The sequence below is a fragment of the Rhea pennata genome, chromosome 14, assembly GCF_028389875.1.
Source record: "Rhea pennata isolate bPtePen1 chromosome 14, bPtePen1.pri, whole genome shotgun sequence".
NCBI lineage: Eukaryota > Metazoa > Chordata > Aves > Rheiformes > Rheidae > Rhea > Rhea pennata.
In genome coordinates this window covers 2,724,654-2,751,167 of record NC_084676.1, presented here as the reverse complement: position 1 = coordinate 2,751,167, position 26,514 = coordinate 2,724,654, and the positions used below count along the sequence as shown (strand labels likewise).

At 37.7% G+C, this 26,514-nt stretch overlaps 1 protein-coding gene across 3 annotated transcripts; it reads left to right on the top strand.

Annotated features, from left to right (window-relative positions):
* Positions 1–308: 308 nt before the first annotated feature.
* On the top strand, positions 309–26,514 carry MATR3 (matrin 3). 3 transcript variants are annotated; one of them, XM_062587403.1, is made up of 14 exons: positions 309–439; positions 14,609–14,670; positions 15,291–15,332; positions 15,659–15,762; positions 16,097–16,149; positions 16,624–16,749; positions 17,437–17,562; positions 17,805–17,975; positions 18,483–18,614; positions 20,080–20,123; positions 20,575–20,965; positions 22,650–23,043; positions 23,666–23,787; positions 25,451–26,514. In XM_062587403.1, coding segments are annotated over exons 3-14 (1,716 nt in total). In that variant the 5' UTR covers positions 309–439; positions 14,609–14,670; positions 15,291–15,330; the 3' UTR covers positions 25,502–26,514. The 3 variants fall into 3 exon arrangements, with proteins under 3 accessions (XP_062443387.1, XP_062443385.1, XP_062443386.1); XM_062587401.1 differs by lacking the exon at positions 309–439 and adding an exon at positions 8,698–9,759; XM_062587402.1 differs by lacking the exons at positions 309–439; positions 23,666–23,787 and adding an exon at positions 8,698–9,759.

Genomic DNA, 26,514 nt, shown 5'->3' with positions numbered 1-26,514 from the left:
GCTCGCGTTCCTCGCACGCGCTGCCGAACTGAGGTTTCCTCCCGCGCCCCTCGGGGGAGGCCGAGGCGGGCCGCGAACCCGCGGACCAGCGTGCCCGAGGGGCGGGGACATGCAAATCTCCGCGAGGCCCCGCCCCCGCGAGCCCTTCCCCACCGTCCCCGCGGGCGGGCGCGCGCAGACAATGGGCGGGGAGGGGGAGGGGGACGCGAGACTGCGGCGCAACGGCGCGGTTCTCGCGAGAGCACGGTGAGCTGGGGCGGGCGGCCGGGCCTTGCCCTCGGCGTCTCGCGAGAGCCGCGGCGGCCGCCCCCTCCTCCGCCCGTCCACATCGCCACACGGAGGGCGGGGCGGGGTGCCGTCGCCAGCGAGCCGCGCGGAGCGGAGCCGAGCGGAGCCGAGCGGAGAGGCGCGGAGCGGAGCGGGCGGCCGCCGCGCGCGGGCACGTGAGCGGGCGGGCAGCGGGCGGGCTCTCGCGAGCGCTGCGTGAGGCGCGCGGCGCGGTCGCGCGTGAGGCTCGCGCGTGAGGCTCGCGCAGCCGCCCCCTTCCCCCCCCCCGCCGTGTGGAGCCGTTGGTGCGACAGCGAGCGGGAGGCGCCGCGGCGGCCCCGTCCCGGCAGCCGCGGGCCCGGAGGTAGGAGCGGCCCGGGCGCCGCCCCCGCCCCGCCGCCGCCGTGTCAGGAAGCGGCCCCGGCGGCCGCCGCCCCGCGGGCGGGGGGCGGGGAGGCGCCGTTAGGAGCCGCCGCGGGGCCCTGCGCTGCCCGCGCTCCGCGCCGCGCGGCGGCAGCGCGCATGCGCGCCCGGCCCGTGCCGCGGGCGGCCCGCGAGCGCCCCCGCCCGCCGCCTGGCGGCGCTGCAGCGGCGCTGCGCGGGGCCGCGCGGCCCCGGCCCCGGCCCCGGCCCGCCGCGAACAAAGCCGCGGGGCGCCGCGCCCGGCCGCGGCCTCGATCGCCGGCGGCCGCGCGCCGGGGGGGAGGGAGCGGTTTTCCTGTCGGCTCCTAGGATTCGAGGCGCGTCGGGCGGGCCTGCAGCGGGCCCCCGCCGGGCGCACGCTCGCCCCGCTGACTGGAAGGCTGCGCGGCTGCCCAGCGCCCCTTCTGGTTCCAGTTCAGGCCTCGTGTAAAGCCAGCACCTTTCTCCGTGGTGTGGTCGTTTGCCGGCCTCGCGGACGGCCGTTCAGAAGCTGAACAGCACGTTAATACGTGGGCCGCGCTGACATCTGCGAAGGCTGTGACTTGTGAAAACCCTCGCTTCTGATATTTATCCAGCATTAAGAATTAATTAATTGGGCATTAGGAATACTGACAGTGGAAACACCAAATTGACTCCTCTTTCTACTCAGTTTCACTTTCACGTAATTTGGACTGTGGTTACAAGTCATGCTGCAGGGATCTCCTTTCTCCTGTGGTGGATTAATAATGTACTGCATTTTTTTTGTATATGTATTGTATCCTGAATCAAAGTAATGATACATAAGTTCATTTGTGCTTAGAGCAAAGTGAAATTAAGAAGCCGTCTCTGGTTACCTTAAGGATTGCTTTGTTTAAATAAATGAAACGCTTATGACACAGAAAGAAAGCTGAAAATCCCTCTTTAGCATCTTAAATGTATGTCTCTTCTTATCCACAAAGCATACTTTTGGGGAAAAAAATAACTAATATTTTTTAAAAATGGTTAGCTGGTCTCCCACCCCCCCCCCCCCTTTTTAACCCACCTTAAAATTCTTCAGATTTTTTTTTGAATTGTAGACAAAATAGGTGGTCCTAAGTTCCTAAAGCAAGATTAAATAGTGGGCAATTCTTGTTCAAAACTTGACAGTCATATTTCAAACAGATTCTGTGTTTTGTACCTCAGAAGAGAAAAAGGGAGTGTCTTACGATCTTTATTTAAAAAGATTCTGTTGAAATGCAGCAATACATTAAATGATGTAATGTATTAAAACATTAATTTATTAACATACATCAAAAACTCAATCTGTTTAATATTACACAGAAATTAATAATTTTCTATCTTCAGTTTTATTTAAAAACACACAACTCATTACTTATTTACGTGGAATAATTAAATTCAGTTTAGGGTATTGGTAGTTAAGCCTTATGCATATGCTTGCTCAGCGATAACCCAGTATCAGTACTTCTCCATAGTGCACTAGAATAGTCAAAGCAATGAAATCTGAACAGCAGATTTAAGAGCTTTGATAACTTGTTCATGATTCTGATTAGGTTCAGAATGTCATGAGACTTTTGTGTGTGTTTGTTTTCGAGAAGTTATCTGAAGCTTTTGTTTATTGAAACTACAGTTTCTGGTATTTTGAAACTATCTGGGTGCTCTATGCATCTCAGCATGAAGGATGGGAGGAATAACTAACAGAAATTAAGTTAACCCGAAATGGATCCTTAGACTATGAATATACACATTCCTAAAGATAAAATGAAATAGGGAAGGGAAAAATCAGTCTTTGAGACTCCAAACTAAATCAAGGAAACAAGATGTCCTGATCCACGTAGCTAAAATAGCTTTTCCACTTAGCATGTTCAGCACTGCGCTTAAATAAAAAGCCTCATTAACTTGAAGGGGGAGAAGTAAGTATCGTCTGCTCCCCTCTGTGACACACGTGTGTCTGTATTGAGAATTCTATTGAAGTAGTTGCTGAATGCTAAGATACTTGTGATGCAACATTTGACAGTGTTCTAGGTAGTTCAGTAAGTCTCAGGAGAAACTGTTGTAAGCAAACCTGGAAAGAAATTACTTCCATACAGTTTATGAGTTTATTTTGTAAGTAGCCTTTTATATAGCCTTTGTGCTGTTGTATTCTTCCTTAACTTTCTGTAAGTCAGACAACAAGTCTTGGAAAACAAATGTAAATGCCTTAAAATATTTCTGAATTAACTTAGTTTGCAGGTGTTTAAGTACAACATTAGGTAATCATAGCTTAAACAAGGCAGCTTTTACTTTGGGTACTGAAACAGTTGAACAGTCCACTGATTGTTCTCTGCAGCTAGAACACATGTTGACAAACTCACAGCAAGATTTCAGTCAGGAAGGAACACTCTTCTATCCCAGCTCTAGAGATGCCTGGAGGCACACTTGTATTTACTGGTTGGTCAGAAAGCTTTTGGTCACTTACCAGATCACAGTACAGAAGTCAAAAAATGAGGTGGAATTGGTTCTGTATTACACTGGCACGTTCTTTGATTTAGTCTAGTTTTGGATTACTTTGTGTATGAATATTTATTTAAAAAAATAATTATGGTATGTTCTGTGCTTTTGTAAAAGTTTCAGTTCCTATAAGACTATTCATCCCCAAATGTAAATTGTGAATGAATAGTGATTGTCTTCTTGCTTTGGCAAGTGTGTGAGCATGTGGTTGTTATTACAAGAGCTTCCAGTCTAAGATCCTGAATCATTCTGCAATGTCTTTGTTGCTGGCAGATGCTTTCTATTGAACAAAGTCTTAAAGGCATCCTGGAATTTTGCATAAGTACAGGGATCTGTATGCGTGCATCTTAGTGTAGGTTGGAGCACTGAAGTTAGTCATAAAGAGTGGATTTATGTATTGTAGGAAGGAGTTTGTGGAAGCCATAGATCTAATTGGTACTAGAGACCATTAGAGTCAACACACGACTCCATGTGTGTATATAAAAATACATATGTTTCTAGTCACTTACCTTTTCACTTTCTAAAAATACATGTTTTCTCAGCATCTTAATTTTATAGTGCTCCTTTAGGTAGCATTCAAATATTGAACATTGTGTAAATTCTTGTAATATTCTTAATTGCTAAACTAGTTATCTTTTCATTTGTAAATAACAGTCTTTGTAACATGCAATGTTTAGTTGTTTTGAAGCAGTCTTCGGTTATAGTAATTTCATACTTCAAATTGTGATGAGCTCCACCGATCAAGCAAGTCTCTGAGGCAAAGCTAAATGTAGTTATCAGAAATCAAATGCTTAGCTTTCCAAGGCCTATAAGTGGTTGTCTAATCTGTACATTAAAAAAAGCATCCTTCTGGTTTAACAGTGACAGGCTCTGCTTACATTTCTCGAGTTGTGACAGTTGAAGATCAGAGATTGAACAAGATGAGTCATTTTCTTACATGCAGAAAAACAATATTAAATATTGTGCTTTGAAGAAATACTAGTCTGTGAAATAGGTGACAGGCCACGTTTTCTGTATGCAGGGTTGTTTGATGATTTGATCTTGCTCCTTTGCCTTCAGAAAAACAGCCTTTTCAGTATTGTGCAAGTTAAAGCAATCCCATGGATTTGAAATTCGGTACACTTGTACATTCAGCAGCTAGATAACATCTGCTTCTAATTTCCTTGGAAGTTCTTGTCTTTTTACTACTATTATTTCTCAGAGCCATACAGAGAGTCATCTGTATTTGTCATATGAATTCTTCAGTAGCAAAATGAATTGACACACTGAGAATAACTCATAAGGGTAGGAGAAGAAAAATCTGTAGATTGTTATCCAGAAAGCAAGGATTCTGGATGTGAAAGAATTCAGAGGCATTTGTTTCAAGGATGTACATTTTTCAAGAATTTTGTGCCCTTAGAACTAAGGGAGTATTTTTCAGCTTGTAGATTACTGTATTTCATGTCTTTATAAAAACTGGCTTTACTCAAAAAATTAAATTTAATCAAGTTATTTGTTCTTGGAATGAAAGCGAAACTGAGTAGAAAGTGCAAACTTGATTCTTTTTCATGCTGGAGACTTCTAAGTAGTGGAAGAGAAACATAAAAGATGAGTTGTTATAAAATGAGATATTAAAGATCTAATATGTATACCCAGGTAAAGAAACTGAGGGTGGTGGAAGGAATAGGAAACAAAAATATTTTCAGCCTATTGATGTTCCATAAAGGGCAGTAATTTAAGATTGTTATGGCCAACATGATCATATATCCCAAGAATATTCTTCAGAAACAAAACTAATATTTACGTACAGCTTTCCCTGAGAGTGAATAGCATGATCTGGTTGCTAACACATTTCTAAATGTATTCAAGAGTTATATCTGTTTTATTAAAAACAATTTATTATCACCTTTATATTAAAAAATCCTTCTATAGTGTTTGAAATTCAGTATTATTTCTGCCTTTATTTGGCAGCTGTATATTCTGTAGGATTCAGATTTCTTATGTTGTCTGCTTTTACAGAAAACTCTTGTGCAACTTGTAGAAATAGTGGGTTTTTTCATAGTTCACATTTGTCTGTAAATCTAGTAACATTTAGCTTTCAACTTATTTCGAAATAACTTTTTATTGTATATTTTCAAATCTTAATATGGCCAAATTTCCGACCACAGATCTTAAAAATGTATATCTGAAAGCCTGTCTGTTCCCAGAATAGCTGAAATTATATGAAGAATGTTTAGCATGACACTTTCAACTGAGCTAAATCATATCTGGATCTTTGGACTGCTTTGTTCAGTCATAGTCATCTTGTTGCTGTGACTCAGTTGATGGCACATTTGCTCAAAAGCCAGCAGACTTTGATCCGTAGGAACCTGTCTCTATCAGATACTGACATCAGATTGCATTGTTTCAATAAGAAATGTGATCTTAGAATTGCATATTAAACCTGACCATGTGGAAGTTAAAAATTCTTCGGTATGATTTTAGAGCTCTTCCCTCCACCCCCAAACACACCTTGTTTTATTGTCTTTTGGTCTGATCTTAAAGAATGGGGAGATTCAGGGGACAAATACAGTAGCAATCGCAAGATGACAGTGATACAACAAATGGTGAATTTTTGAAGCTAACCATCTGGAAATGTAACTTAGTAAGTATGCTATTCAAATACCTAACTAGGTGTAGGGCAGGTTGGTGTACTAACCAGTAAGATAACATTTTGTCACCATTATTTAAATGCATTGCTCTCCCCCTTCATGCTTTTTTTTTTTTTTTTTTTTTTTTTAAGATTGCCCCTGTTTGTTCCTTTGTCTTGTTTCCTGCCCCTCCCCCCAGTCTCTTTCTTATTTTTATTTTTTCCTGACTTATTACCTTCTTCTACCAGGGTTTGCAGCAGCGTGGTAACATTATGTAAAAACTCCATTTGTAAGTGGAGTTGAACCGTGGTGTGTAATCCGTTTCTCTGCAGCGCAGTTCCCTGCGAGACTGGGATGTGTTGGGTTTTGTTCTGTGATAATCTCTCCAAAGCAGTGGACAATGAATTGCCTGTTGAAAGACTGACAAGAGGATTAGTGAGCATCTGTTCTGAGAGAAATGGTATTTTTGAAGTGTAGAGAACTTTCCTGATTTATTGAAAACTTGAATAGTGCAGGTCCTTGCATTAACAGCATCATGCCTTTCCTGACCATGTGGTTGTCTGCTGAACCACTGTCATGGTCTGGTTTGTAAAGCCCTCTGGTATAGCTGGGTTTATAAAGGACCTAGTAAACCCACTTTGAAACCATTTTGTAAGTGTGTTAATGAACTAGAAGGAAATTTATACTTAAAATTGGGTAAGGTAAACTTGTAACACTGTTCATAGAGTACTTTGAAGACTGCTGAATGTATGTAAGATTAAAAACAAGATAAAAACATTGTACCCAGGAGAATATGGATGTTTCTTGTGTGTTTGAACTTGAATGAGCCTTCCTTTTACAGGGTAGTTCTTAAATGATTTCTATTTAGAAGCTCTTTAGTGTGTTCCGTTTGTCTTTGGTATCTCACTTAGTAATTGCCTCCTCTGCTCTCCCTGTATTCTTGTCTCACTGACTGTTCTCTGAAACTTTCTGCAGTACTTCTCTATCTTCTGCCTTGGATACTCTTAAACTTATTTTTGTTCCCATGTTTCTCAATCTCTTGTTCTTAACCAAATGCTTCACAGTTAATTTGCTTTAAATGACTCCAAAACATGTATTTTAAAAGCATAGATGAAATATGAGGTCAGAATGTACTGATGAGAGAATACATACGAAATTACATAAGGCGATTACCTGTCAAAGATGGACTTCTAGGGGAGTTTTGTGTACTTTATACATCTCTTAGTCAGAAAAAAATGTGGATTTTCTATAAATACAATGTCGCAACACCTTTCTGTCCTTAAAAGCAATATATGAGATCTCTTACCCTAGAGAATACCAAAATGCTTTACAAATTTAAAAAAGTGGGGAAAAAAACCTTTGCTTTATGCACCTTGGAAACAGGGCTTTGAATTTGGTAGGCGGTTGGGAGATGTATACATTCATAACCCTGGCCTTTTTTCCTCTGTTTCCAGTACAAGAGAAATTGTTCTTGCCACAGCTGGTCTCTTTGAGGAGAGATCCTTGCTCCCGTTTTGTCCCTTTTTCCATTTTTCCACAAATGTACCTGTTCTCTTAGAAGTTGATTTTGTTTTGAGCTATGCAATTTGTGCCTTTTTCTTTCTCAAGCCATTGTGTGTTCTGTGTGCATCCACGTCGCAGTGCTGGAGAAGCAAAAAGTTCTGCAGAGATTTGAAAGGGCTTTACTGCATCTGGGACCCAAAACCCACCAGTTGCTGGTGAAATGTCTCTGTGTGTGCTGAATTGCTTTTCATTTTATGTATCCCAGAGCTGAAGTAGTATGGAGGAGGTTTATTACAATTTATTTCCCATCTGCACAAAAAAAGGAGATTTTTTTTTTTTTTTTTTTTTTGAAATATGCCTTTTCTACCATGTGGCAGTACTGTGGGCACTGATGTATTGTTTAGTTACAACTTTGAGTAAATGCAGTTTGGCCAAGTATTTTAATACTAGGTTAGGATTTATGTGGGACACAGGCCTGATACCCATCTCTTGTGAGTATTGTTTTAGGATCTTTAACTACCACATGTGGTCATGGTGTCAAAGTCAAGTCTGAAACAAGGAAACAATATGCTGGTAAGAGACATGAATTTGCAGAACTGGCTGGGGGCGTAGTGCCATCTGCTGACTTACTAGTACCTCTTTCTGCAGCAGTAGGGTTTTCCTTGGTTTCCCATCCAAGTACTGACTAAGCCTGACTTTGTTTAGCTTGAGGTCTGAAAGTACAGGCTGATGTCATGGCTGCCATGTAATGGAATAAAGATTCACTTCATATGTGGTATTATCCATATAACTGCAATTTGAGCAAGAGGTCTTATTTACTTCCTGCAAATTTAAAACTTATTTTTCTTGTTCACATCTATCTTCACATCAATAATTTGATTTTACTGCATAAAGATTGACTATTATGTTTGGTCTTATTTACCAGATCTTACAGCAGACACTTGTTGCCCAAACTTCAGTTACTTTTAACTTCCTTTCGTCCTACTCTGTGGTGGTATAGGTTTCATTTTCAAATATGTGTTATATGCCAAAGTCATCTTGGATTCTGTGAACTTATGTTTTTTGTGGTCTTCTCCTAGAATGTAGTATAGTAACATAGGGTATATACAAAGTCATTAACCAGAGATCGAGGCTTATATACTTGTAAACTTTAGCTGCTTTCACACATCCCAAACTTCTGAAATTCACTTGTCTTTCGGTATGAAAGTAGCTTTTTGTAGAAGAGTAGTAGTATGTATAGGAAACACTACTGTATTTTTATCTGAAATAATATATGTAGGTTCTGGGTACATCTTGAGTCTGTTAAGTTATGTAATAAAAGCCTTGTAAGATTGAGATCTTTTAATGTTTTTAGATCAACATGATGCGTAAGTTTAAAACGGCATCTGTGTAAAGGGATTTATGACTAAAACTGCTTGTTTTTCTACAGAATTGTCTGGTGTTTCTCAGCTTGAAGAAGATCTGCAGTCATTATTGATCCTCTTTCTTGGCGTTACCATTTTCGAAGTGAAGTTTGCCTAGCTTTCTAGTGTGAGCTTTCTTTTCAGCCATCTTTAAAAAAATTTTTTGATCCGTAAAGTAGACAAGCTATAGTTCTACAATGTCCAAGTCATTCCAGCAGTCATCTCTAAGTAGGGATTCACAAGGTCATGGGCGTGACCTCTCTGCAGGAATAGGCCTTCTTGCTGCTGCTACCCAGTCTTTAAATATGCCAGCATCTCTTGGAAGGATGAACCAGGGTACTGCACGCCTTGCTAGCTTAATGAATCTTGGAATGAGTTCTTCATTGAACCAACAAGGATCTCATAGTGCACTGTCTTCTGGTAGTACCTCTTCCCATAATTTGCAGTCTATATTTAACATTGGAAGTAGAGGTCCGCTCCCTTTGTCTTCTCAGCACCGTGGAGATGCAGACCAGGCCACTAATATTTTGGCCAGCTTTGGTCTGTCTGCTAGAGACTTAGATGAACTGAGTCGCTATCCCGAGGACAAGATTACTCCTGAAAACTTGCCTCAGATCCTTCTACAACTTAAAAGGAGGAGAGCTGAAGAAGGTTATGGTAGAGATGGCAGATCATCCACACGGGAACCACCGTACAGAGTACCTAGGGATGATTGGGAAGAAAAAAGGCATTTTAGAAGAGATAGTTTTGATGATCGTGGTCCTAGCCTCAACCCGGTGGTTGACTATGACCATGGAAGTCGTTCTCAAGAATCTGGTTATTATGACAGAATGGATTATGAAGATGACAGATTAAGAGATGGAGAAAGGTGTAGGGATGAATCTTTCTATGGTGAGACTTCGCATAACTATCATAAATTTGACAGTGAGTATGAGAGAATGGGTCGTGGTCCTGGTCCTGAGAGATCTCTCTTTGAGAAAAAGAGAGGTGCTCCTCCAAATAGCAATATTGAAGACTTCCATGGATTCTTACCGAAGGGTTATCCCCATCTGTGCTCTATATGTGATATGCCAGTTCATTCTAATAAGGTGAGTTATGCACCAGATACTTCTATTTTCCTTTACGTTGTAGTATCTGTTCTGTTTTTACCTTTTTCTTTAATTATTTCTATAGCCTGGTTGCTTTTAAAATGATCTGAAAGTTTGTTTGAGAGTGAAAAAGGCACTTGGTTTATTTACAAGGTAATTGTTAACAAACATTTTAAACCAGGGCTTTACATTAATGTTTTGGTTTGGGTTTTTTTTTTTTTCTCCCCCCCAGATTGTTTAACTTCAGGTCAAACAGCTATCATCTACTGGGATATCTTATTTATATTTTGCATCTACATGTTCTCTTAACCACAAACATCTGGCATTTAAATAGTTTTTTGGCGGGGTTTTTATTTGTTGTTGGTTTGGGTTTTTTCTTTTTTTTTTTTTTTTTTGTGGGGTGTGGGATTTTTTTGTTTGGGTTTTTTTCTTTTTGCAGTGTATCTACTGTGCTATTCAGGAAGCTAGTTTCAGCTCTCCTCCACATCTATCTTGATTGCTGATTTATATGTAGTTAAGATGCATTCTTGCACAGTTCTGCTTTTTCCCTGTCCAAAGGGAAAGAGTTAATGTAGAGCCCTGGAACTTATTTGCAAAAGTTAAATTCACGTTTTAGATTAGCTCATTCTTGCCTTTTTAATTTCACTTTAACACTCTATCTCATACTATGGCTGAAATTTGTCGTCATTTTTCTCCTTTTTCACAACTTTCTTAGACACTTCAGACTCACTTTTTATTGTCACATGTTGCATCTATCCCTATAGAATCTCCAAAGAATCAGTCTGCTGCTGCAGTATCCTGCTCTGTGTTCCTAGTAGTGTTCTTTACTTGACTCGCAAGTAGAGTGAATCTTCTGGTATATTCAGTTATGCTGAGACTTCCCTCTTAGCTTGTTCATAATTAGTTCAGTTCTCTGAAAAGGTAGCAGTTTACTCAAAATGGCATATTTACTTAGGCATTATTTTCAGAGCCTTCTCACTTTCAGCTTTTTCAATTTTACTCATCCTGCCGAATTTTAGTATACTAGGCAATTTAAAATTTAAAATACAGTGCCCCTCTCATCACAGTTAGTGACTTATTAGCTTGAAGGCCTTCAAATAAAAAATATAATACATGCTGTTACTGTAAAATTGATGCAATTTGGAATTATTGTTACTAACCATTTCTTTACAGTTACCTCTCAAAGTACTGGTTCTATATCTCTAATCTTTTTGAAAGATATGAAAGTGGTGTTCAGTCCTTAAAAGTAAACTATCAAAACAGGTTTAGAACATATGTGCTATATTATACCAACTGATCTGACAGTTTATAACTTCGTGTTGCTTTAACTACTTTTATATAAATTAATCACAGTAATTCAGGTTTCTTGTCTCCTATATATTTGAAGTTTATTTTCGTGAAAGGTTTAGGTATTAACAAATTAGATGCCACACTCAGTTTTGTAAAAAGGACTTCATTTGGTTAGATTGAAAACGTTAACTTCTGAGGCCCTTGAAGATGGCAACCAGTAATCCTGTAAGTAGGGTTCTTTTTAGCACTTTATTTAAAAATCTTGTTATTCTTAGTTTGCTTTGGTCTGAAGATGTGTTTGAAGGATATCAAATGTGAAATACCTTTCCAAATATGAGAAATATCAAATTCTTTTGATAGTATTCTTCTGTAACGTTTAAAATCATCTTTTCTAGAAAAATGCTTTGACTTAAACTGCTAGCGCACTATAAAATATTTGAGACTAGATCTTGTTTCTTATGACCCAAGTTTGGGCTTTGCTTCTAATTTTAGAGATCATGTCACAGTGAGAATTTTTCTCTTCCTCTCCTTTTTTCCTCCGCTTTGCATACCTAACAGTTACGGAATTTCCTATTCTGTATCCTGCAAAACTGAATCAAGTAGAACTTCTAAAGTAATCTGATTAGAACCAAAATTTATGGAAAGCAGAAAGGGAATGCTTTTCTTAGCTGGGACAATAATAATAATAAGCTGTAAACTTATTACCACAGTATCAAAATCTCCTTTTCCCTATTCCCAAATAAAAACATCATAGAAGATTGGGGGAGGGGAAGAGTGTATGAATAAAGCATTTAAGCCCAAGCCCAAGCAAGCGGAAAACATTCTTAATGTGACTTAAGCAACCTGGCAGACAACCCCTCTATATTTTTTCTTTACCGACAATGTTCTTAATAGCTTCTTTGATATGTAATATTTTTGATCCAGCTTGTTTTCTGTTTAATTTTGAAGTAAATTCTACCCATGTTTTCTTGGGCATTTTGTCAATCTTTATCCCTTCCTTAATTAAGGAATGAGACATTAAAGATATAGGGCTTGTTCTCCCGGCTGAAGAAAAAGACTGATGCAACATGAGCAGATGAATTTGGAGGTTAAACAGTTCAGAAACTGTGATATACCTCAAAGAAAAAAACATGACTGTCTCTCTAATAAAAGGATATCTAAAATTAGGTGCTCAAGTTTGGCCTGATTTTCTAAAGAACAGTATGTCCTCTCACTTGCATCAATTGAAGTGAAAGGTAATCTTAGTTTTAAGAAAATCAATTCAGAATTTCTTTAGGAGCTTTACTTTGGACATCCTTGTCAATTAGTGCCTGTAAATATCTAGTGCCCTGAAACCTCAGAATAGTGACACTTCATACTAGGGAGAGGAAGAACTAAAGGGAAGTCTAGAATAAGAATTGTTTTTAACAAAAAAAAAAAAAGTGAACAAAGTAAATAAGCCATTGTTGTTGTGAAAACTTTTTCCTGGTAGGGGGAAATCCTTGTTTATACATCAGATCTCCTTTTTGCCAACTTAAAGGTGTTTGAAGTATTATGAGAATTAAATCCCTGCATTTTGGCTCTAGTTTGCACATGATTTAAAATTCGGTTTACAGTAATTTTAAAGTATGCATTAAGACAGCTTCAAATGCATGTTGTATCTAGCAGAATCAGTCATTGAGGCTTTACAAATCATGTGCTAAAATAGAGTTTTTTTCAGTGTTTGAAAGGCTGCTTTCTTTATTGCTGTGATAAACCCTGTTAGCAGCACCTTTCAAACTGAAGATTCCTTTGTTTTTCTTAAAATATTGACTATTCTGTAGTTAGCTTTTTATCTTAATCATCAATGTATTTATTAATTTATAACTATAGAGCCTGCATCTTAAGCAGTTAAGAATAAAGTGGTGCCCTCATTTTACATTTACTTGATAAAATGAGTGAGAGTTTCATCCTGCTCCATGTGATACATTTTGTGCATCATGGAAGAACGTTACAGTCTAGGTTAATGACAGTACTGTGTGGGATACTTAAAATCCATCTTTTTCTCTTTTGTAGAAAAACAGATAGGCATTTAGTATGCGGCACACTACAGGAAGCCTCAGGGATGTCTCACTTAGCCAGTAGGATAGCTGTAGCACTGCAGAAATTAAAAATTGTGAAAGATCAGAGGTTAGGAAAAATCATTTGCCAGTGTCAAGTAGAAAATACACATGAAGTAAGAGACACATAAAATAGGCAGCCTATGCAGTACATGTTTTTACATTTGAAAGTACAGCTGATCAGAAAAAGAACCATCAGGTGTGAAAACGCCTGCCTGAAAAGTTTGTAATGACTTTCCCCCTCATTTCCCTCTGTGAACCTAAAGCTCACTTACTCCATGTTGTCTGCTACTGATTATTTGCTTCCCGAGTAGCGGAAGAGTGGAAATAAAGAATGTGGCTCGCAACTGTGTAGCAGTAAAGCTTTAGAAGTTGTCACTTCTTCCCATGCCCTTTACATACGTGACTATAACACAAACTGCTGCTACTTTTTGTAAGACCGTGCAGCTCTGTTAAGACCAGGCACTCGGTACTCTGATAAAAGAGGAGTTAGTCCCCTAGCCTGCTCTCCTCTTTAAACGTACTGGGAGGTGGGCCCCTCCGCAGTCCAGATAGCGGGCAGAGAGAAGAACGAAAGAGTAAGACGGCCTCATTCCTTTCTAGCAGTAGAGCCAGAACCAGAAGGAAGTGTATGTTTATTAGCCATCGATGAGCCTCAGGCTGACCAGAAGGATGGAGCTCAGGGAGCTTACAGGGAGCGGTTACAGTCCTTTCTCATTAGCTGAGGTGTTGACTCTTCTGCAGTCGCTTCTGAAGTCGCCCAGTGCACCCTCTATGCTACTGACCACTCCAGCTCCACTTAATCCGTTCTATATATAATGGATCTTTCCATTATGAACTCCACTCTGATACTGAGGTAATTTGGTTTAATTCCATTATTCCTCCTCTGTGCCATCTCCTTTTTTTCTTGATACTTATCCCCCTCAAATACTCATATATTTTTATATTCCATGTGTGTAATTGTACTTTGTCCTAGCTATGTGCTTTCCTTTCTTTTAGTCTTTCCTTTCTGAATTCCTTGCAATTTCTTGGCTTCTTTCTGGCTCTAAAAACATGAGTGTTTAGTGCCTATTAATCTTTGAAAATCTGAGGAATGAAGCAGAGAGAGTAGAGGAAATTCCAAAATTATTGAAGAAAAAAAGAAATCTCAGCATCCTGTTCTAAAAGCTGAAATCAAACTGGTACGCATGTATACTGTAGCAGTTCTCCCTGGTAAGCTTTACATATCTGAGGTAGGATCAAGCCCATAGATTACAAAATACTATATTACAAAATATTATCAGACACTTTTTCACCCAGGTTGTAAGAGGTAGGTCTAATTTCAGTTTTTCTTTAAAGTGCTACACAGATTTCAGTATCTATTATGCATCTTAGATACTTCAGCTTAGAAGAGGCGATATTGCGCTGTACAACAACATTATTTTGTCAACAGCCACGTATTTTAAGCCATCTTTAATTTTTAATTATTTACTTTGCTGCAGGAGTGGAACCATCATATCAATGGAGCGACTCACAGTCGGCGCTGTCAACTGCTTCTTGAAATGTATGAATTTGAAATATGTTAAGCATTCTTGTGACGTAAGGGCACGTGCAACTAAATGCGAATTACATTGCACAAAACATTAGAAAACATGCTGTGTGATGTAGGGAATAAAAACTTGCAATTTAAAGAGCATCTTCAGGAGAAAGAAGGGATATTAGTTTAGATTATGGGTAGAAAAGCAGTTCATAACTTCTGAATTCTACTGATTTAAATATAAAGTTTTAAAGAGAATCAGCCCTTAAGAATTGAGGATCTGATGTATTTTTACAACACACTAATGAGACTTGTGCTGGCATCTGCATTTTCTTAAATAAAAAGCAAACTACTTCTGTGCAAATAATGTTACAAATTGCTGGATGTGTTATATTTATTGTAGGAAGTTTCTCACAAAGTAACACTCCCTTTTACTCTAATTGTCATTAGATTCTTCTCATTTTTCTTATGGTGGTCTTGTAGTAGACAGTGTTACTACTTGTGTTATATCTGTGTAATATGTAAGGGTATTGCTGCTTGTATGGAAAAAACAAGTATGCAAATTATTATGTATATAGAGAATCAGAATTGTAAAGATAGTATTTCATTTTTCTCACTACTTTTTTATTTATTTATTTATTTTTAAGATACCCAGAATGGAATCCTGATAGTGATTCAGGACATGGAATGTAAGTAGCAATGGATGGTAGAAAATACAGATTGTATTACTGTTCTTCCAGTTTGAATAATACAGTTGTTATAATTCCAAATTTTGGTTGACATTTAATCAATACTTTACCTGTAGTTTTTCACTGGAAGGAGAAGTTCTTAGCATTTGGTGTAAAACAGCACACCTCCATGTCTTTAAATGGATATGTCCCTTTGTTTTCTACTAGCTGAAGAGCAACAGTAAAAGTAATGAAAATAGTTGTTTTACTGGATACTGTGCAGGAATTACATTTTTGGAGAATGAAGTCTTCACAGTTTTTATTTAAATTTTGTTTTATCTTTATAGGGGTGATCCTTTTATGTTGCAGCAATCCACAAACCCTGCACCAGGCATTTTGGGACCACCACCACCTCCATTTCACCTTGGAGGACCCCCTGTTGGGCCAAGAGGTAATATGAACAGGCATTCTCAAATGTTCTTTCCCTAAATTTCTGTTCACAGGAAGTATTAGGTTCTAATAAACTGTGTTCCTAGGTATTACAATATATCATATGAGTTAAAGTAGCCAGACGATGAGTGGTCCCACAAGCAACACCAGCCTTTCCTTGTTTCCCTTGAGGTTTTGTTTCCCCTACCCGCACACGTTGTGTTCTTAAAACTTGATGTCATTTCATTTTGGTATTACAAGTGACTTTTTATCTCTGAGGAACTTCTAAAGGGAGGCATGTTAATAGGAGTCTTACAAGTTGAACTAAGCTTACTTACCCTTTTAATTTCTTAAAGGAGCTGGAAATGGAAATATGCAAGGACCGAGACACATGCAAAAAGGCCGAGTGGTTAGTATTAAAAATTTCTTTCGAGAAACATCTCTGAAGGAGACATTAGTGCTTTTGTGCAAATACACTTTTTTGCGAATGGAATATTTTTAAAATAGTGAGATTTTAAGATTTGTTTGCATGGGAACATTGAAACGTTTTGGAGTAAGATTGGGGTTTCACTGTGCCAAATACTATACAAAATATTTACTCTAAACTTATACAGACTTTACTTAAACATTCTAGTATGATAAAGCTGTGGGGCGTGAACATACAGAAAGGAGACCTGGGGACAGTAGACATCTTCCTTTGTGAATGTCCTTAGAGATTCTGTGCCTTTTCTATATGTATCTGGTGTTAGTTACTACTGAAGAAGTCTTTAAAAATATAAACGAACAATAAAAGTAGAGCCAAGCCTTGAAAGGCTTTCCTTTTAAGTTAGCTGATGCACATCTTGTTGTTGTGCTGTACATACATACCTTCTGTCTTCAACAGGAAACTAGCAGAGTTGTTCACATCATGGATTTCCAGAGAGGGAAAAACTTGAGATACCAGCTGCTTCAGCTTGTTGAACCATTTGGAATAATTACAAATCACCTGATTCTAAACAAAATCAATGAGGTAAGATTAGGCCCTTTAGTAGTGTAGTTGGTACCAGCTGGTTTTTAGTGTGCTCACTGTCTGAGCTTAAATTTTTGTAAAAGAAGTTGCTTGACTTTGAAATAGTTTGTCACTGAGACTACATGCTTGGAAGGAAGAGTAGTTTGTGTTTCTTTTCGCAAGTGTTGTAATACTGCATTTTAACTTTAAAATATTGTTCAAAATTATTCTTGTCAATTCGTAGCTTTTCTCAGAATACACCACACTTGCAAATAATGTTCTTGTTTTGATATTTTCTGGAAACTTACTTGGTTGTAGTTCATGCAGGCTGGATACAGGGTGTCATATTTTGCAGTGTGAAGAAAGCCAACATATACCTCAGAGGGGAAAGAACTTAAAAGAATGAGAGGAAATTATTCAATGTTCTGAATCCAAGCATGAGTATAATGTAGTCAAACATATAACCTGAACTCATTTTGAATGTACTGTAATTGTTCTATTTGTGCATTGAAATATGTATGTGCAATCTATGCCTTAATTCTACAGATGAGTTAATCTTGTAATCAAAATTTCATTTTGACTGCATTTTTGATGGAAATACTTAGAGCAAAGCAAGGAAGAGCTTGAGATTTTAAGCAAAATACAGATTGTTTTTTTTTAGAATGGTGACTGATTTTTTTTTTTTTTTTTTTTTTTGTATGATTTCAGGCATTTATTGAAATGTCAACCACTGAAGATGCACAGGCTGCAGTAGAATACTATTCAACAACACCAGCACTAGTATTTGGCAAACCAGTAAGAGTCCACTTATCACAGAAATACAAAAGAATAAAGGTACATCACTTTTGTTCTTAACATTACCTTATTTTAAGCTAGGGCAGTAAGCGTTATGAGGATGTTACATAAAGCTAAGGAATAACAATAATTTTAATGTACCTTTCAGCTGTACCAAATTAGTGATGGGAAGAACGTCCATACAATTTATTGACTTGCTTTAAGTGGTACAGTGTTAAGTATATTTTATGTAGTATGTACCTGAAAACAAACAAACAAACCTCATTAACTCTTCATTTTAGAAACCTGAGGGGAAACCTGACCAAAAAACTGAGCCACCGAAACCAGAACTTGGTCGTGTGATTCACCTCAGCAATTTACCTCATTCGGGATACTCGGACAATGCAGTTCTCAAGCTAGCTGAACCATATGGAAAAATAAAGAACTATATACTCATGAGAATGAAGAGTCAGGTAACTGATCCTAGAAATAAGCCTCACTATTAGAAATGCAGATATTTGAAAGTCATGTTTTTAACCTTGAAGAAATACCATACATTCAGTAAGTGCTTTCTTGCTTCTGTCTGCCCCCCCTCCCCCCCCCGAAAAAAAAAAAGTTTCCAAATTACTTCAGAATTGCCAGAAACCAAGCACCAAATAGTTGAAAAGAGTTCCATATTCAAGATGCTCTTTATTTGAAATCATGTGTTGCCTTACAGCGACCCTTTTGCGGATTATTTAAATACCAGTTACTTAATTTCGAAACTTTCTACGGGGCAGATGTTGCTTAATTCACAACATAGGAACTTTAGAGCACTTTGGTAAATATTAAAACATAATTACTTTGCAGAGGATTGATAGAGCTGAACCTCATTATTTGATTTGGCATTTCAAAATGTTACGTTCTGAGTTAAGTAGCATTGCCCATGAAAGTGCTCTGTATATTATAGGAATTTAGAGTGTATATTTTAATCTTTTCAGGCTTTCATTGAGATGGAGACCAGAGAAGATGCTTTAGCTATGGTTGAGCATTGTGCCAACAAAGCTCTTTGGTTTCAAGGCAGATGTGTGAAGGTGGATTTGTCTGAAAAATATAAGAAGCTGGTGTTAAGGGTAAGTCTTTTTAGCTAGAAAGTGATCTTTAATTGTAGTTGAATATGTAAAGTGAATTAAAAATCACCTATCACTTCCTAATTCAAAGCCACTTGTAAGGTGGTGTTTAGTATTTTCTGTCTCTTTAAATGCAGTTATTTAGCCTGAGTGTGGTGTTCTGAGCCTTAGAATAAATTTAAAGGATTTTCCTTTCAGATCACTTAAATTCTAGAATTCAGATTATAGAGTAATCAGATAATGCAAACTTTAAAAGTTACTGTGTAGAGCATTCTGTAATATGGATATTTCCCACACTTCTGAAAATGATCTATGATAAAATGAGAAGCTGGACAGCAGGACTATGTACTTGTCCACTTGTACACCTAATTCTTAACTTCCTTCTTCCTTTTCACAGTAGGTGATTGGTTTGTCCATTTTGTTGTGCACATACTCTTGTTTAAAGACAAAAGTGTTATTAGGGATTTCTAAACTATAAAGTATTATAACAGAATGCATGTTTTTTTGTGTATTGGTATGATTCAAAACTTTAGTACCAGAAAGGTTTTTAATCACTGGTCTTGTTGCTGCTAACTCCAGCTACCTAGATAGGTATTTAATCTCAAAATTTAATTTCTAAGAATATGCTTTGTCAACATTTATGCTGTAACTGCTTTTCTGTATGTGCAATTCACTTTATATACTAAGCAGAAGAGTTAGCTGAATGTTTTTTAACTTAAAATTCTAATTTTGTTACGGCGTAGCATGTTGTCATTTGAAGGCTAACACTATTGTAGTTGTAAGACTTCTCTCCCATTTTTCTACCATTAAGTGTCCTAGTCTAATAGAGGAGATCTGAACTATGGTGCTGTCTTATCAACCACAATTAGAGGGGAAAAAAGAGCTTTTTATTACAGAGTATGCAGAATTCTTATTATTGTACATTTTCATGCACCCAAACCAAGTAGTCTGTGGCAAGTTCAAATACTTAACACCAAGGCATGAACTTGTTTTCCATGTTAATACTTTGTGTAAGTGAAGGTCACTATTCCATAATTCGTATTTAAGTGAAATGTCGTAAGTCTTTGGAAGCTTTCCTTATAGCCCACTCTTAGAGACAGGGAGAAGGTTATAGTTCAGGGTTAGATTTGTGCCATTATCTGTGCCATGTTGCATCAGTTTATAAACAAAAGATTTGTTACATGTGATTTTTTTCTGCCACAGGATATCCCATTCATTCTTGTGTTGAGTAACTGCTAATTTTGGTGAGGAGAAAATGCAGGGATTTCTAGATTATTAAGTCTTATGACAGCTTAGTAATACGTTATTTGGTTGGTAGTGGGTTTAGTGTAATAGTACTTTTGGATCAACATAATTGGAAGTGCTTGTCTAGAGTGTGCTGTTCTATCTAGAACTAATGTTGTGATACTTGCATAAATAAAAATCTATTGTGAAATATGAAAGTTACTTATTTATCTGTTTATTTTAGATTCCAAACAAAGGAGTTGAACTACTGAAAAAGGATAAAACTAGGTAATTCCTATTATTGTTAAAACAGTGTTTAAAAGAAACATGAAAATACCTTATCCAGAGTACTGAAATAGGCAAGCTCTGAGATCATTTTGTCTGTTGATTTATGCCCTGAGATGTTTCTGTTCCTGATTTGTAGTCGCTTACCCTCTTTCTCTAGTGATGGAGATTTTGCAGCCTCTTCATGCTCCTCAAGAAATCTGTTCCAGTGCTTAATTAGCCTTCCCTTCCTGCAATTTAAATCCACTAACAGTTGTTCTGTCTTGTGAGGGCATTTTCTCCTTGCAGCAGCCATTTACATATTTGAAAAATGGCATCCTATTTCCCTCAACCTTCCCTTTTCTAAACTTAAACACAATGTTGTCAGACTTGACTAGAAAACATGACCTACTTCTTTTTAGTTGTTCCTGGGTTCTCTTCCTGTTACAGCAAGTATTTTTTTTCTTCTTTACAGAAAGAGAACGTATTCTCCAGACAGCAAAGATTCTCCAAGTGATAAGAAGTCTAAAACGGATGGTACTCAGAAACCTGAAAGTGGCGGGGCAGAAGACAAAGTGAAAGAGGAGAAGCAGGATGATGCTGCCGAGACATCGGGCACTAAAAGTAGTGAACAGGCAGACCAAGATGAGCCTAGTTTACTCCTTGAATCTGAAGATGAGTTGCTAGTGGATGAGGAGGAAGCAGCAGCACTATTGGAAAGTGGCAGCTCAGCAGGAGATGATGCAGATGTTGCCAATTTAGCTGATGTGACTACTGAAGAGAAAAAGGACACACCTGATGATGTGACCATAAAAATGGAAGGAAATGTTGTGGCAAATCCAGCAACAAAGAAAAAGCTTAAAAAGGTAATGATATGGCAAGGTACGAGTTTGGGAAAGCAGTCTAACTTGAACAATCTGCCACAGTATTCTATTTCAGATCTTTATGTGCAGATCTCTAAACTCATGCATGTCATACTTATCTAAAGGGAAACAAGTGTTAAACTTTCTGTGAAGAAAATATTTCATTGGCTGCAACTTGCAAATGAAATCATAAATAAATTAGTCTTTCTGTTTTGACAGAAACTAATATAATTGGTGGGCTTCTGCTCATGTCATTTCCCTGGGTATATTGGTTTTTGTTTTGCTCCTTGTTGGATTAATACTAAGCAGCATCCAGGAAATACTTTGTCCCTAGCAGTTTCTCATGAAACTGGAGGCAGTTGGCCTTTTGAACACAAAGCAGAACAGTGACACTTAAATGATTTTTTTGGTACTGCAGGCTGTGTTAGATTGGACAGAATTGTAGCTATGTCTAGCCTTAGCTAGAAAGCTAGGTAAGTACATTTTGGGTTAGACGAGACCCATTTGTAAATGGGAAAAAAGAAATAGTTTCAAGGTCTTTCTAGTCACGTGCTATTTACCATAATCTTCCTTTTCCTCACCAAGTGTTCATGTACACTGCCATGGTGGTTTATTTCCTACAAGCTTCTTTTTCTTTCTGTTTAAAGCATACTTGCTATGTGTAATAGCATGTAAAATGGCCAGTATGCAGAGTGTCGGTAACTTTATATATGGACTGGAATACTGTTTTGTAAAACAAGTAAGGTACAGTCCTTATTCTGATGAATGCAGTGTCCATGGTTTTCAATTTTGGTGATCCTTTTATTGGAAAGGTAGTTACGTGATGTTGGGATTAATGCCGCCTAGTGAAACTGCAGTGGTTATTTCTTGCTATGTGGGTATTATTTATGATATATTGCCTCAAACCAAAACTTTTTTCTTTGAAGACTTAAGTTCTTAGAGCATAGTTTTAGAGCTAGTGCTACTTATGGCTATGCATGATTGCTGTTATACATATGAAACATTGATGTCCCTATCAGCAGGAATGCTGGAAAAAAACAGCATTTAGTCTAATCTGCTATATTTTAATGAAGTTGGATTTTTTTTTTTTTTAAGAGATGTACAGAGTTTTTTGGTGGGGGGTTTGGTTTAGAGGAAGTGAGGTTTTTTATAGGTAAGGAAAAATCCAATAGGTTTAAAAGAGTTTCCTAAATTTTTTTCATAAACTTTATTAAACTGGAAAAGAAATGTTTTGGTAAGGTTTGATCTTTTATTTGAACTTGAATTTGAGGATCTTTTAGATGGTCAGGAACAAAAAAAAAAAAAAAAAAGCTTCTGCATTCCAAAATGATATCTACTTAAATTAAAAAACTCATGTTTGGATTTAAAAAGTAAGGAGAGACCAGATGTACTAAAACTTTCAATTTGACTATCAAATGTTGACATAGTAAAACAGTGGGCATTTTAATGGTACCAAAATATTTACTCCAATTTGAATGTCTGATCCTTGGTCAGGGAGGTGCCTTTAAAACAAACTTCTTGCGCTTCTGCGTGTTTGAATAACATTTAGAATGAGTGAGGTAAGTGTTGAAGGAAGAATTTCAGGATTTTTCCAGGGATTTTAGAGATGTTTCTCTTCTGCAGTTTAAGCCAGTTTGAGGGAAATGCTTAAGAAAAAGCTGACGTAAAGAAAACATTTTCTCAACAGCGATACGTGGGTGGCTTTCCACGGAGCATGGAAGGTTTTGTCACTCTAGATGAGGTTGGTGATGAAGAAGACTCAGATCATCAAAAACTTCGCAAGACGGGTTTGGCAGTAAAATCTGCTGGCAAAAATGATGATAGCTTGGCAGAAATCAAGGTAGACAAGATTGAGGAGCCAGAGCAGGAAAATGAAACTTTAGAAAATGGAACCAAAACTGAAGATAATTTGAAGACCGAAACTGCTGAAGCTTCTGATACCACAACACCACAGGATACTGAGAAAAACACCCATGAAAATACAGACAATCAGGATGAACAGGAAACAAAGAATATCCAGGAGAAATCTGTTATCCCAGATGAATTTAGGATTGGGCCATACCAACCAAGCGTTCCTGTTGGTAAGGCTGTTTCCATTTCTTTTCAAATACATCTCTGTACATTGCACTAACATTTCTCATTTCATTTAACTTCTGTTCCTGGCAGTGCATTGACTCAGTGCATTTGAAGCAAGGGCAAGGCTTACCATTCCATTTCAGGGTTTCCCACTCTTCTCCCCTTCACTCCTCCCCTGCCCCTAGTATTTTCTTTTCTTTTTCTTTTTTTATTGTCATACAGTTTTCCATAACACTTTCCTTAGGCAGAATTTAAACTGGAAGAGGTTTATTTTTAGCAACACAAGTTCAATTAATAGCACAAATCACACTAGTGGTATTAGTTTAGATTTATACTCAGTATACAAAACTCAAACCAGTCACAGAGCATTGTTAGTTCTCTTGAAGAAACCAATAAAATGGATCCTTAATCTGAAAGGTTGATTTAAAGAGGGGAAAAAAAATACACATATTTAGTTATTACTAGGGCCCTGGTTTGAATAAACTAAAACAGACGTTTAAAGACAAAGCAGCTTTTAATGTAAAGTGAATTATGGTTTTAAGATTTAGCTTGAAATGACATATGACATTTAAAAAAAATGATGTAGAGTAGATCTCTTAGTTTATTTTGTGGTGTTTACTTCTCTAGGTGTGAATTATGTGGTACCCAAAACAGGGTTTTATTGCAAATTGTGTTCCCTGTTCTACACAAATGAAGATGTTGCAAAAAAGACCCATTGCAGCAGCCTTCCTCATTATCAAAAGTTGAAGGTAAGGCAAAAACTTGTTCATTTTAACTGGCGTGATTCTTTCCTGGGGAAAAGATCTGAATAAGACTGGACTGGAGAGAAAAAAAAAAAAAAAAAAAAAAACTTTCAGGCAGTGGAAATTGGCTTATTCTATAATCTTAGTTCAAGCTCTCAAATTTCATTTTTTGAAAATAATACACAAGATAGACATTTTAAAAGATGGGCTCTAGGGTTTTTTTCATAAATTTGGATTCAGGAGGGCATTATGATTCGAGTAGAGGCCAGCCTTAGAATTAGTGGTGTAGAGTAAATACAAATGACTCAACTCTTTTCCATTTGTCCTTTTGAGTGTATTTTTAATCAGTCAACAGAACTTAAGCTGAAACCTTACATATTTATCTATTTTTTTTAAAAAAATCATATTTGCAACTTCTGATTTTGTGAGCATGTTTTACAGTTTCTAAGTGGATGAGGTATCACATGATTGCATGGCATGAATGATTACGCTGCTGCTGTATTTTTGTGTATTGTGAGCTGCTTTTAAATATCATCTCTGAGAAAGGGAAATTCTAAACAAAACTCTAATAAGGCATTGTTCACATCAACTGATTTCATATCAGTTGAGTACTGAGCTGACAGCTAGGCCTGGGAGCCCCACAGCAAGGAAGAAACAGGCATCTCAGACTTGAAAATTTGCTCCCTTTTTGCAATAGGGAAGCCTGAAATAAATACAGGGCCCCTGAAAGCAGATGGCACAAATGACTGTCACAAAGGAAAAACATCAGCAAGGAGGGACTAGGTCAGAAACCAACTAGCACGCAGAATCTTGTATTAAAAAAACCCACCTCATCCATCACCCATAGCTTTTTTTTTTCTTTTTTTTTCTTTTTTCCCCTCTCCTCCCTCTCCCCCATTGAGGTGTACCTGGTTATGGGACTTGAAATACTTGATGTAAACAGGGGAAGTGGGGGAAGTGATCCAGAGACTTGTTAGCAATTTATTAGTTTTATCACTTAAATGATACATGATTTGATTTTGCTTTTCCCATGGCACAAGTGACTAGTAACATTAGTAGTGTTTGTAGAATGGGGGAAGGAATGGGAGAAATTCAGCTTTGTTTCCCAAGGGCAAGGCATTTCTCTATCTGGCAATCTATTTTAGCTCACTCTTGAGAGCAGTAAGATAAATAGATGTCTTGATATCACTATTGAATGTTATTAAAATTACTGCAAATTCTTCTAATTTCTGCAATAACCCTTCTGAGACAGGGAAGTGTTTTGTCCCTGGCTGTATAGAGGGCAAACTTGGATCAGGTAAGTGGCACAAGCACTGTCAAAAGTCCATGACAAAATGGAAAGTGATTTCTCTTAGCTTGCCAGGTCACGCAGCCTCTTAGGGAAGGATTAATGGCAGGGCCAAGTAAATGTTTGTAGAGGCTCTTGTTTTGGTGTTTACTGTTGGTAAGCCGAACATTTAGTGACTTGCTGATAAGTCTAATGTTTCAGAGTAGCTCCATGTTATTTCTGTATGTGGAACGTGGAGAAGTGCCAGTCTTGTTTAAGACCTCTGCAGTCAATGTGCACAGGTTTTAAATACAGTTTTCAAGTTTTATGTTTCAAGTGTTAATGTTGCGACTGTGAGAAGCTGCTTAATGCATCCAAAATATGGTTGCTTTCTTTTAACAGAAAATTCTGGATAAAATGGCTGAAGACCACAGACAAAAGAAAGAAGCTTAAAAGAAAAAGAGGATGTGAGGAAAACAGTGGCTTTGTTTTTAATGTTAATCTTTTTTAAAAGCAGTACAAGTAGTAGATGGAGATACTGTATCTTTTTTTTGTTTTAGTGAAATACAGTAGGCGTTATAGGTCCGTTCATGTGTTAAATGTTGTAGCAAAAAGCATATGCAGTTAAGTTAATGACAAATTTGTTCTTAATGTGGGAATGGCAACAAGTTTTCATTTTGACACTTCAAGCTATTAAAGAAAAAATCTTGCACCCTTGTGAAAAGCTCATTTATGAAAAGTAAACTTCATTTAAGTGGAATTTACTACTTTCAAGCTTCAAAAATTGTCTTTCAGTCCCATTCTCAATAAAAAATAAGAAGTAACACTGTATTTTTATTTCACCTGTAACATTCCATATCTCAGTCTGAGCCTAGCAGATATTTAATTTGGAGTGTAAGGCTGTCATTGCATTTCACTTTTGAAAAGTCTTTAAATGTAAGTTGCATTTTTAAATGTTGAATTGCAGTTTCTTTTAATGTCATTGCTGTTATCTAGCATATAGGAAAATTAGTGATTAGTCAGCTTTATAACTTTGTGATTTTTTTTTCTAAGCTCTTCATAGACTTTCCTATTCAGCTCTTCTGTGTATTTTTAGTGAAAAGTAAATGCCCTTTCTTCTCTGACCAGTATTATTTCCTTGAGCTCTTCCTGCTTTTACTTGAACCTTGTAGCTGTCGTACATCTTTGGTATATTCAAAAGCAGCATTTGAGTCCTGAAATGTAAAAAGGTATCTTTATATTCTTCACATGTAATTTTCATACCTGCATTTTAAAATTGTTTTTGTTAAAAGCTGGTTTTGTCAGAATCTTTAGAACTATGCTCTTAATGTACCTGCACATGTGACATGTGAACAGGAATTTGCATGTGTAACCTGTGTTTATCTGTAGTTTTTGTTATTTACTGCTTATTTGTGAATTCAGGTTACTAAAGTGATTTATCAATAAACAAAGCTAGGCAACAGTAA

Bases quoted from the DNA above. Each gene is read 5' to 3' on its own strand.
- MATR3 (XM_062587401.1), top strand. From the start codon at position 8,869: ATGTCCAAGTCATTCCAGCAGTCATCTCTAAGTAGGGATTCACAAGGT. The intron at 15,763-16,096 runs GTAATATGAACA...AATTTCTTAAAG, and splicing joins ACCCCCTGTTGGGCCAAGAG to GAGCTGGAAATGGAAATATG. The intron at 20,124-20,574 runs GTAATTCCTATT...TCTTCTTTACAG, and splicing joins CTGAAAAAGGATAAAACTAG to AAAGAGAACGTATTCTCCAG.